We start from the raw sequence: 12113 nt of genomic DNA, 5'->3' as shown, positions 1-12113 counted from the left end.
AAATGTGCTCATTTTCTATTAGTGACACATTATTTAGTTTGCAAATTTTGCCTATAAATTTAATCTTCATAGCATTACTTTTTTCTAAACCTTCTATATTTTCATTTGTTACATTGGTTCGATATTATGTTTCAAGTAGGTGGATAAATTACACACGATTTACACCGGCGGAAACAAAATACAAGCAACTCAGAAACAAGAAAATAATTAGACTATCAAATAGAGAAAATAAGAGGCGGGTGGCATTGAAGACTACAACTATGTTTGTATTTGCATCTCGAGAAATTCATATAAAATGAACAATTGGAATATGAGAAATGTTTGGCCATTCTTCTCCTGCATCACGTTGGCATCTCCTCAAGAGATCAGGGCAGTCTATTATCACAAGATGTGTTAAGGCAGTGAGGCGATGCATGTCCTCTGGCAAAGACAACAGTTTGGGACATGATCCGAGGACAAGCCTTCTTAGCGATGTGAAACTCGTCAACCACCCAGGTAATGCCACCAAATTCTCACAATCTGATATAACCAAGACTTGTAGGGTGTTTGTGGCTCCTTGAAACCATTCAGGCAATGCCACCATTCGTGGTACTCCCACAATCCCCAATTTTTGAAGCCTTAGTGGAATTTCTTGATAGTTCTCCATCACCAAATCAAGTTGTTTACAGTTGTCTATGATCAGAGTGCGTAATGATACAAGATAACTAGTATCACACGGCAAACACGTTAGATTACTACACTCCCAAATAGAAAGATATCGAAGTGATTTCAAGCATCCCACTCCATTCTCTGGAAAACTTGTTTGTTTTGTGGTTAATTCAAGGTATCTGAGGCTGATCAACTTGCTCATGTCTTTAGGCAACTCTTCAAGATTTACACATCCACCGAGATGCAGAGTTTGCAAGCTCTGCAACTTACAAATTGAATTGGGTAGTTCAGTGATTCCTCCATTGTCAGTGAAGTCCAGGCTTCTCAAATGCTTCAACGAACCAATGGAACTCGGCAACAATTCCCAAGATACGTTCACTAACCTAAGCACCCGTAGATATTTGAATCTTGAAATGCAAGTGCGGAGGAAGGATTCATCAATATTTTTACAACTCACTGCTGATATAGTCCGCACTTTGTTCAACTTTTGCAAGATTGTTGAAACATTTTGGCCAATTTCCAAAAATGTTAGATGTCTGACATTTTCAGATAGGCCTATGGTGCCTTCAGAGTCTACTGTAAAACTCTCACCTTGTGCAACTGATTGTACAAGGTCATGGATGAGATCATGCATATCAAATGTATAGCAGAAAGTGCAATCTTTAACATTTTGAAAGAAAGATCTCTCCCATAACTCTTTGAAATACAGTTCACCAACATCTTCCAACTGCATATTTCCATGATCACGAGATTCAAGGATTCCATGTGCCATCCAATGACTGATTAATTCCCTGCTATCAAAATCAGTGTAATTCTTTGGAAGGATTGAACAGCAAGCAAGGCACTGCTTCAAATGAGAGGGCAATTGACTATAGCTCAGTCTCAAAGCAGGTAGAATGTGACCAGCTCCCTCTCGTTCTAATTCCCATATTTCAGAATCTTTAATTAATTTCCACTGACGCTCATCAATCTTCGAGTAAAGTTGGCTCCCTAAGGTTTTCACAGCTAAGGGAACCCCTCCGCACTTTCTTACAATATCTTTTCCCATTTCATAGAGGATTGGATGTTGTCTTTCTTGTCCTCCTTCAAATGCACACTTTACAAACAAAGACAAACTATCCTCAAAAGAGAGAACATCTAAATTTATGTATGTTCCAACCGTGCCCATGATTGAAGCAACTGGGATATTCCGTGTCGTCACCAAAATCTTAGTTCCTACCTTGGCCCCCTCTATCAACAAATCTCTCAACTCGGTCCATTTGATACGATCTTCATTCCACACATCATCCAAGACAAGCAGAAATTTCTTATCCTTTAAAGCGTCTCGTAGCTGTTCTTGCAACTGATCCATAGACAACCCTTCACTGATCTTTGTACCTAATGCAGAGCCAAGGATCTCTTTTGCCAATCTAGTGATATCAAAGTCTACTGACACATTCTGCCACATTCGTAAATTAAAACAACCAACGACTCTCTCATCATTGTACACCAACTTGGCAAGTGTGGTCTTCCCTAAACCTCCAAATCCCACTATAGGAATAACAGATACATTCCGATTATTTCCACCTTGATGATCATCGCCTTGTACCAAGAGATCTATAACTTCATTTTTTTCTGTTTCTCTACCAATAACCTCCGAAGCACGGACAAAGGAGTGGGTCGTATTCCTATTCTCCCTCACATGATCACCGAGATGAACACTGCGAAGATCAGCAAAATTCTTATCTTCTTTAAGCTCATGTAACCTCTCTCTTATGTCCTTAATTCCACGACATACTCCTAAGCGGAAGGCAACTGGATTAGAGCGGGAAAAGAAACGGCGTACCTTTCTAGTTGTGCCACTGCCACGAACCACTTGCCTTCGGAAAGCTTCGCATTCAAACTCGTCCAGCAGATCCTCTGCATCAAGGAACACATCTTTAAGTTGTAGTAGCCAACTGCGTAACTCCTTGTTACGTGCTTGCTTTTCTTCGGCATCCAAGAGCACGTCTTTGATGGTGGACATGGTGCGCCCAAGCTTTTGCAGATCCACTTTAACGCCCCACGCCAAGCAAATCTCCTCAGAAGCAATGGGGCTGAGCCTTTCAATGAGTTTGGCTGCCAACATAAATGCAAGCTCGGCCATCTTCTACTTGATGAGGTGAGCTCAAGGTAATTGAGATTTCTCTCGTCTTAATTCAGTAATGATTCTGGATCTTGGCTAAGTTATGATCAAACTCTTGATATGCTTTTGAAAAATCAACAATTACAAGGAAAGACTTGTAATATAATATGTTTCATTTTGTTTGTTAGGAAATTACCAAGTGGTTACTTGGCAAGTTTATAGTGGGGAGAACCATTGTTTAGTCGAATACCGTGGTTGTCCACAAATACACGATGTCTGGGCTGTCCCCACTCACCGACTAGTATTTTGGCATCGTTCATCGATGTGTCTTATGTGGATCAATCACTTTGGTCTGGTCATCTCAGCCGAAGGAATTCTCCCACTATGAGGTTTGGTTTGACAATTTAGCGGATTCAAGAAAAACGGACAATAAAAACGGAGGTTCGTTTATACCAACAGAGTCATTTACTTGTCTTGGAAAATTATTACCCACTCTTGCTTTCTCCTTCTGCACCCTACCCTTTCTTGGCATTTGATTTATTTAATCCAACGGTTAGAATAAAAAAAGGTGGTATTATCCACACATCAATTTTTACCTTCCATACAATCTTTTTTAATTTTTATTATTTGATTTTCATTAATTCATCTGATTCGACAGTTAGAAATTCAGAAAAATATATGGAGGTAAAAGAAAATGCGTGGATAGTACTACTCTTAAAAAAGTGTTGAAAGATTTTCCTTTCCGCTTATCGCCCATCTGACACCATCCCGGCAGTAGCTAGGTCTGCATATATCAGACAAAACAAGAATAAGTAACAAAAATAAAACGGAGTAGGTAGGTCTTCATATTCAAGTCCTGAAGAACAATCTGTGCAAGGGCAGATTACTGAAGTTGATGTTTGGGGTCTGTACTTCGGACTCTAGCTTGCTATTGAAAAAGGCACATTTAAATTAATTATCGAGATGGACTCTACCTCTGCTGTGTTATTGTTGAACCAATCTGTATAAGGTACTTCTTTGTTTATATAGTTGCTCCGGTTTGTAAAATATGCAGAAAGTTGCTAGTGGAGCGGAGTAATAATTTGCTTAGACATGTTTAATAAGAGGTGGCCTATGAAAAAGACCAGTTAAGTCATGATCCAGATTCTTACAAGGAATACTCTCTGCGGTTGCAGGATTGTGTTGCACTGACTAGACAACGAGTGATGGAGCTTCAGGCGATTTTAGATGAAGCCACCTTTGGTATGGAGATTGATTAGTTTCGTCGTCCTTCAGCTCCTTAGGGGAATGTGTTATTGATTTGCAACTTCGTTCTCTCCTTGTTTTGTGTTGGCATTGTTACCCTAGAGAAAGGCTTCTAAAAGGTAGAATCGTTAGTCAATTTTGGTTATTTTATATGTCGAACGGTTCTGCATTTATATTGTTTGTTATACACCTTCGAAGTTTTAATTTTCTCATATTTGAAGCTATTAGCAGCTGTAGGATACTCACTAATTGCTACACGCATTGCAGAATGGTTAAACTACGGAAGTATGTTTTACTTGTCGATTGAGTTTGGTACTCTTAGAGACTCGGCGTGGTGATTGGTCTCGTTAGACGAAGAATATAGAACTGAAATCTGCAGTGCAAGTGTTCATCCCGGACAGACGATATCCCAAGTATGCGGGGGAAAAGTATAGGTCCAATCGGTGCCACTAAAAAGCAAGGAAACCTGAATGAAAATTAGAGCCATCGATCTCACAATCGTGAAGATGCACATTAGATAATAGAGATGATGGAAAATAACATGAATGAATTGGTAATATCATTTTGTGGTGTTATTGTCTCATGGAAGAAGGTAGATGTACTCCCTTTTTGTTAAATCACTTTTTCTTTTGGATAATTGCTATTCACGCTTCTAGATTACATGATCATGCTCCTTTTATCTTTTTCCTCATACATGGTTTTTTATTTAGGAAAACAAATAAAAATAGCTTGAAAACTTTGAGTTTTAATGATAAGGACAAAATAAAGAGTAAAGTGAATAGTACCAGGATTGACTTTTTAGTCTTAAAATGTGATTTTTCGTTAAAATGAACAGTACCGAGGGCTTTTCGTTAAAACTCTCTTTTGATTTCTAGTTTTTCGATTGAATAGCACATGGTTTTTTATTTCTAGTTTTTCGATTGAATAGCTCAAACAAAAACAACGAACAAGATTATAAAAGGTTTTGAGGGGAGAAAGAGAATATGCAGTCATTTCTCTAAACATACTAAATGCACATTGTTCTAATCAATTGAGCTAAACCAACGAAATTAAATTGATTTGACATGCCTTTATGGAAAACACTCAATTTGAGGTTATTCGAAAATACTCACATTCGGAATTTTAATTGAGCCCTACACGAATTATACTATGCTCCGGTGTACTCTATTCATTTGTTTCTTTGGCCATTGAATCTGTCCAAGAACTAAAGGGCAACCCCAAACCAACAAGGCACCCAGCTTTGAGAGGCTCAGAAGGAATGTGTATCGTATGCAGCCTTACTCTTGCTTTGCAAAGTGACTGTTTTTGTAATTCAAACCAAAGAAGAAACATTTCCGTTGCGGGTCATGCAAAAATCTCGGTATAAAATACACCGGAGTATAAACAGGACCTGCATCCAAGCGGGTCATGTGTCATTGTATTCTCCAGTTGATTATAACTGGCTCTCATTTAACCTTGAACACAGACACAAACAGTCGCACACTCTCCGTCTCTGTCTCTGTCTCTCTCTTGGAGATTATGCTTCCGATACTTGGTCCCAGGGATTTCACACAAAAAATATCCTCCCCTTTTTTACTAAAAAGGGCACTCTTTCTAAAAAGATAAGATTCTTTTTACAATCAAATGAAATTAAGGAATCTCTCTCTCTCTCTCTCTCTCTCTCTCTCTCTCTCTCATCATCCAGTCTCCCTCAGGCCTCCTTATACGAAATCTATTCTAGCCAATCAGAATGCAGCAAACTCCATCACAATGTCCCCAACAGATTAGATTACCACACTCCCATTGCCCACTTCTTGACTCTCTCTCTCTCTCTCTCTCTCTCTCTCCAAAAATTGTAGACCAAATTGAAACTCTACCTCATAAAATAACTTCCCTCATAATTCCCTGACTACCCATTAAGCCACGTGTCTCCAACTTCCACCACTGGCCATGAAAACCAACTGTTTCTTCCTCACTCCCCCCACCAACTGTTGTTCTGCTCTCCTCCCTCTCTTCTCCACACAAACTATAAGAATCCAATCTTCTCCAGAACCCAAAGAAAAAGAAAGAGAGCTCTCTGCTTCTCCCTCTCTCTCTCTCTCTCTCTCTCTCTCTCTCTCTCTCTCTCTACTTCTCACTCTCTAAATTCACTTTCTCACTCCTCAATTTGAAACAGAGGAGTCGTCTCTGCTGTTGGTGGTGGAGAGAAGCTGATTGGCAATGGCTTCTTTGGTATCTTCACCCTTCACCTTACCCAACACAAAAGCAGACCCACTTTCTTCCCTCTCCAGAAAGCAATACTTTCTCCACTCCTTCCTCCCCAAAAATATCAGCAATTTGGGCTCTAAGTCCTCCCTCAAAGTGAAATGTGCCATGGGCAATGGCCTCTTCACCCAAACCACCCAGGAAGTCCGCCGCATCGTCCCCGAAAACAAGCAGGGCCTCCCCACTGTCAAAATTGTCTATGTGGTCCTGGAGGCTCAGTACCAATCCTCCCTCACAGCTGCAGTCCAGTCCCTCAACGCCGGCAACCGCTACGCCTCCTTCCAAGTTGTGGGTTATCTAGTCGAAGAGCTTCGTGACGCCGACACCTATAAAATGTTCTGCCAAGACCTCGAGGACGCTAACATTTTCATTGGGTCGTTAATTTTTGTGGAGGAGCTTGCCATCAAAGTGAAGGAGGCTGTGGAGAAGCAGAGGGACAGGATGGATGCAGTGTTGGTGTTTCCGTCAATGCCGGAGGTCATGAGGCTCAACAAGTTGGGATCTTTCAGCATGTCTCAGCTCGGCCAATCGAAAAGCCCATTCTTCCAGCTATTCAAGAGGAAGAAGCAGTCCGCCGGGTTTGCTGACAGCATGCTCAAGCTTGTGAGGACTTTGCCTAAGGTGTTGAAGTACTTGCCGAGTGATAAGGCGCAGGATGCTAGGCTTTACATTCTCAGTTTGCAGTTTTGGCTTGGAGGGTCGCCAGATAACTTGCAGAATTTTGTTAAGATGATATCCGGGTCTTATGTTCCAGCTCTAAAAGGGGAGAAGATTCCGTATTCGGACCCGGTTTTGTTTTTGGATACCGGAATTTGGCACCCTTTGGCACCCTGTATGTATGATGATGTGAAGGAGTACTTGAATTGGTATGGAACTAGGAAGGATGCCAATGAGAAGCTTAAGAGCCCGAATGCGCCTGTGGTCGGGTTGATTCTGCAGAGGAGTCACATTGTTACCGGAGATGAGAGTCACTATGTGGCTGTGATCATGGAACTGGAGGCAAGAGGGGCGAAAGTTATACCGATTTTTGCTGGTGGGCTTGACTTTTCAGGGCCAGTTGAGAGGTTTCTGATTGATCCTGTTACTAAGAAGCCATTTATCCATTCTGCAATTTCGCTTACTGGTTTTGCCCTTGTTGGAGGGCCAGCAAGACAGGATCATCCACGGGCCGTTGAAGCTCTGATGAAGCTCGACGTTCCATACATTGTCGCGTTGCCTTTAGTGTTCCAAACAACTGAGGAGTGGTTGAATAGCACTTTGGGTTTGCACCCAATTCAGGTGGCCTTGCAGGTGGCTCTCCCAGAGCTGGACGGAGGCATGGAGCCCATCGTTTTCGCTGGCCGGGATCCTAGAACAGGTCAGTAAAGCTTCATTCTCTTACGATGTCCATAATTTATAACCAGTCTTCAATTAGCACTTTGGAATGACTGCTAAAGAGAAAGCCGGAAAGATGAACGGCTTTTTGTTTGGAACGCTAAACCGAAAAAATTAATCTTTCCGTGCTTTAACTGAATGAGTGAACCAAAGTTATTTACCTACCTTAGTGCTCAGACAGTTAACTCCTACTTGTTTCCACTTTCCTTGCTGTTCTGGTTGTCTCTGTTCCTCTTCGCGTGAACCGCTGTAGTCGAAATTTACCAAGTGTTGCTGAATATTGTAATGTGATTGCAGGGAAATCACATGCTCTTCACAAGAGGGTAGAACAGCTCTGCACCAGGGCAATCAGATGGGGTGAACTGAAAAGGAAGACAAAGGTATGTACTTTTACGTTTTATTATTTCTTTGTAAAACAAAGGAAGTCGCTTCGAGCACCTGACATGAAACTGAAAGAACTTTCATGCCTATTTTCGATATACAATATTATAATTGCATATATCTCTAGAAATGCCTACAAAAGAAAGGAACTTATTTCATGAATCCGCACTTCTTCGGCTCCCGGGGGGAGGGTTGGGGGTATTAAGCAGGCATATCAAGAATTATTATGAACATGAAAACTTTGAATACGCCTTGAGTTTCATGCTTTGTGTTAGTCATTGCTTAAGAATCTAAGATAGGAATTTGATCACAACGAGGATGAAAAAAAATTAAAGTACCTTTAACTTTGGCTGGTAGAATGCCATATAGGCCGGGTTCTTTAATACTCTGATGCGGTAGTGGATGATTCCTCTTCCCCTCCATGCTATGATATCATCAACAGTTCACTTGTAAAATGTATTTCTTAAGCATGATGTCTTCAACCTGTGATTATTCGCTGAATAAACTTTGTACGTTGATGCAGGCGGAGAAGAAGGTAGCTATCACCGTCTTCAGTTTCCCTCCAGACAAAGGAAATGTTGGAACAGCTGCCTACCTCAATGTTTTCTCCTCAATCTTCGCTGTTCTGCTAGAACTCAAGAGAGATGGTTACAACGTTGAGAACCTTCCAGAGACTTCAGATGCCTTGATTGAGGATGTAATTCATGACAAAGAAGCTCAATTCAGCAGCCCAAATCTGAATGTTGCTTACAAGATGGGGGTCCGTGAATATCAAAGTCTGACTCCATATGCCACTGCGTTGGAGGAAAACTGGGGAAAACCCCCTGGTAACCTCAACTCCGATGGAGAGAATCTATTGGTATATGGAAAACAGTACGGAAATGTCTTCATCGGGGTTCAGCCCACATTTGGCTATGAGGGTGATCCGATGAGGCTGCTGTTCTCCAAATCTGCTAGCCCACATCACGGCTTTGCAGCATACTATTCATTTGTTGAAAAGATTTTCCAAGCCGATGCTGTTCTACATTTCGGTACACATGGTTCACTTGAATTCATGCCTGGAAAACAGGTGGGAATGAGTGACGCCTGTTTCCCGGACAGTCTGATTGGGAACATTCCCAATGTCTATTACTATGCTGCTAACAACCCATCTGAAGCTACGATAGCTAAACGTCGGAGCTATGCCAACACTATCAGCTATCTGACTCCTCCTGCAGAAAATGCTGGACTTTATAAAGGTCTTAAGCAGTTGAGTGAGCTCATCTCCTCCTACCAATCCCTGAAAGACACAGGCCGTGGGTCACAGATTGTTAGCTCAATAATCAGCACAGCCAAGCAGTGCAATCTTGACAAGGACGTAGACCTACCTGAAGAAGGAATGGAAATCTCAGCAAAAGAACGAGATCTTGTGGTTGGAAAGGTGTATTCCAAAATCATGGAGATTGAGTCTCGCCTGTTGCCTTGTGGGCTTCACGTCATTGGTGAGCCTCCAACAGCCATGGAAGCAGTTGCAACTCTGGTTAATATTGCTGCACTTGACCGTCCAGAGGAAGGGATTTCTTCCCTCCCATCTATATTAGCTGAGACAGCCGGAAGAGACATAGAGGATATTTACAGAAGCAGCGATAAAGGGATATTGAAGGATGTAGAGCTTCTTCGGCAAATAACAGACACATCACGGGGAGCAATTTATGCATTTGTGGAGCGTACGACGAATAGCAAGGGCCAGGTAGTTGACGTTGCTGATAAACTGACCTCAATCCTTGGGTTCGGAATAAACGAACCTTGGGTGCAGTACTTGTCAAACACAAAATTTTACAGGGCTGATAGGGAGAAGCTCAGAACGTTGTTCGTGTTCTTGGCAGAATGCTTGAAGCTAATTGTGGCAGACAATGAGATAGGGAGTTTAAAACAAGCATTGGAGGGTAAATATGTAGAGCCAGGTCCCGGTGGTGACCCGATACGAAACCCGAAAGTGTTGCCAACGGGAAAGAATATTCATGCACTTGATCCACAATCTATTCCCACAACGGCAGCAATGCAGAGTGCAAAAATTGTGGTGGAGAGGCTGATAGAGAGGCAGAAGATCGATAACGGGGGAAAGTATCCTGAGACTGTAGCACTCGTTTTGTGGGGTACAGACAATATCAAGACTTATGGTGAGTCCTTGGCTCAGGTTTTGTGGATGGTGGGTGTATTACCAGTTGCTGATGCCTTCGGACGGGTCAACCGGGTGGAGATAGTACCTCTTGAAGAGCTTGGAAGACCGAGGATTGATGTTGTTGTCAACTGCTCAGGCGTCTTCAGAGACCTGTTCATCAATCAGGTATTGTCCCTCTCTCTGCTTCCCATTACTTGTGGTACATGTTAGAAACATATGGCACTCACAGTATATAAAATAGTTACTTACGATTCTTCACCGAAATCTTATTGTCTGCAGATGAATCTGCTAGACCGGGCAGTGAAGATGGTAGCTGAACTAGACGAGCCAGTGGAGCAAAACTTTATCAGGAAGCACGCACTGGAGCAAGCAGAAACCCTAGGAATAGGGGTTCGTGAAGCTGCAACTCGTATCTTCTCCAATGCCTCGGGATCCTATTCCTCCAATATAAATCTTGCTGTGGAGAACTCCTCGTGGAATGATGAGAAGCAGCTGCAAGACATGTATCTAAGCCGGAAGTCATTTGCTTTTGATTCTGATGCACCTGGTGTAGGCATGGCTGAGAACAGGAAAGTTTTTGAGATGGCTCTGAGCACAGCTGAGGCAACATTCCAAAACCTTGACTCGTCGGAGATCTCACTCACTGATGTGAGTCACTACTTTGACTCGGATCCGACCAATCTGGTGCAAAGCCTAAGGAAGGATGGAAAGAAACCCAGTGCTTACATTGCTGACACCACCACGGCTAATGCCCAGGTGAGAATCGATACACTACGTGTACTAGATTATTCAACTCTAAGTTCAGACTTTTAGCTGGGGAATGATTTAGCAGATTATACTGCAGAAGCTCAGAATACACAAAAAATACAAAGCTCCTAATTAACAAGCTCGTCTTGCAATGCAGGTTCGCACGCTCTCTGAGACCGTACGTCTTGATGCAAGGACCAAGTTGTTGAACCCTAAGTGGTACGAGGGGATGTTGTCTAGCGGATACGAGGGTGTTCGTGAAATTGAGAAAAGGCTGACTAACACAGTTGGGTGGAGTGCAACTTCTGGCCAAGTTGACAACTGGGTGTACGAAGAGGCCAACACAACTTTCATTCAAGACAAGGAGATGTTGGAAAGGCTCATGAAAACAAATCCGAACTCATTCAGGAAGCTGGTACAGACATTCCTTGAGGCCAACGGACGTGGTTACTGGGACACTGCAGAGGAGAACATTGAGAAGTTGAAAGAGCTGTACCAAGAAGTTGAAGACAAAATTGAGGGAATCGATCGGTAAACTCATACTCATTGTTGAGAACACTGTAAATTAATTTGAAAATATCAGTAACACTACGATTTACTTGAGCTCCTCTCTCCCCCCTTCCCTTCCTCCAGCTCCTCCTTCCAAAAGGAGCATAGGCAAAGCCTCTAGGAACTGTCTAGTGTCTAATGTCAACTCTTTAACCAGTTCCCCACTGTAGTTCAATCCGTCGGGGATATGTATCTGTACTGCTACTTGCAGATTTTTAAGTCCTATAAAAACATGTTTTCACAATTTGTCAAACGCATTCTCCACATCATCTGTTAACTCTCAGTTCCCATGCATTGACAACTCTCAAATGCTAGAATAACAGAAACAGTATTGATTACTATCAGGTTCTTAATCTGATGACAGTACGGTTAGTGATTTCGGGTCGTGACCCTTCCATCACAGAAGGATGGTCATGAGTGAAATCACACAATCTTACTCATTGCCCCGACTGATATTACACTTTGGGATTTTTGTAACGAGTTGCAAAAGAAATATCCTTAATCCTCTGCTATCTACATTTCCCCTGAATTAGTAAGAGAGTAAGAGACATCGACCTAACCAATACAATCTTGCTGAGCTAACTCTTACTAGTAATTGTTGGAGAACAATTTAGAAACAAAAAATAACATAAATACAGAACTTGAAATACTTATACTTTA

General features: G+C 42.0%; 2 protein-coding genes across 2 annotated transcripts; one reads left to right on the top strand and one right to left on the bottom strand.

The window, feature by feature from the left end:
- Positions 1-245: 245 nt before the first annotated feature.
- LOC137713919 (putative disease resistance protein RGA1) lies at positions 246-2859 on the bottom strand. Its single transcript, XM_068453276.1, has one exon. It carries the CDS (start codon positions 2771-2773, stop codon positions 287-289), a length of 2487 nt encoding a protein of 828 aa, XP_068309377.1. The 5' UTR covers positions 2774-2859; the 3' UTR covers positions 246-286.
- Positions 2860-5392: 2533 nt separating this feature from the next.
- Positions 5393-11917, top strand: LOC137712752 (magnesium-chelatase subunit ChlH, chloroplastic-like). Its single transcript, XM_068451906.1, has 5 exons — positions 5393-7598; positions 7913-7995; positions 8520-10322; positions 10437-10913; positions 11062-11917. The coding sequence occupies exons 1-5, from the start codon at positions 6197-6199 to the stop codon at positions 11437-11439; spliced, it is 4143 nt and encodes a 1380-aa protein (XP_068308007.1). The 5' UTR covers positions 5393-6196; the 3' UTR covers positions 11440-11917.
- Positions 11918-12113: the final 196 nt, after the last annotated feature.

The sequence above is a fragment of the Pyrus communis genome, chromosome 13 (genome assembly GCF_963583255.1).
Source record: "Pyrus communis chromosome 13, drPyrComm1.1, whole genome shotgun sequence".
Taxonomy (NCBI): domain Eukaryota; kingdom Viridiplantae; phylum Streptophyta; class Magnoliopsida; order Rosales; family Rosaceae; genus Pyrus; species Pyrus communis.
The sequence above is the reverse complement of the archived record's forward strand: the minus strand, read 5'-3'. Positions and strand labels throughout refer to the sequence as shown.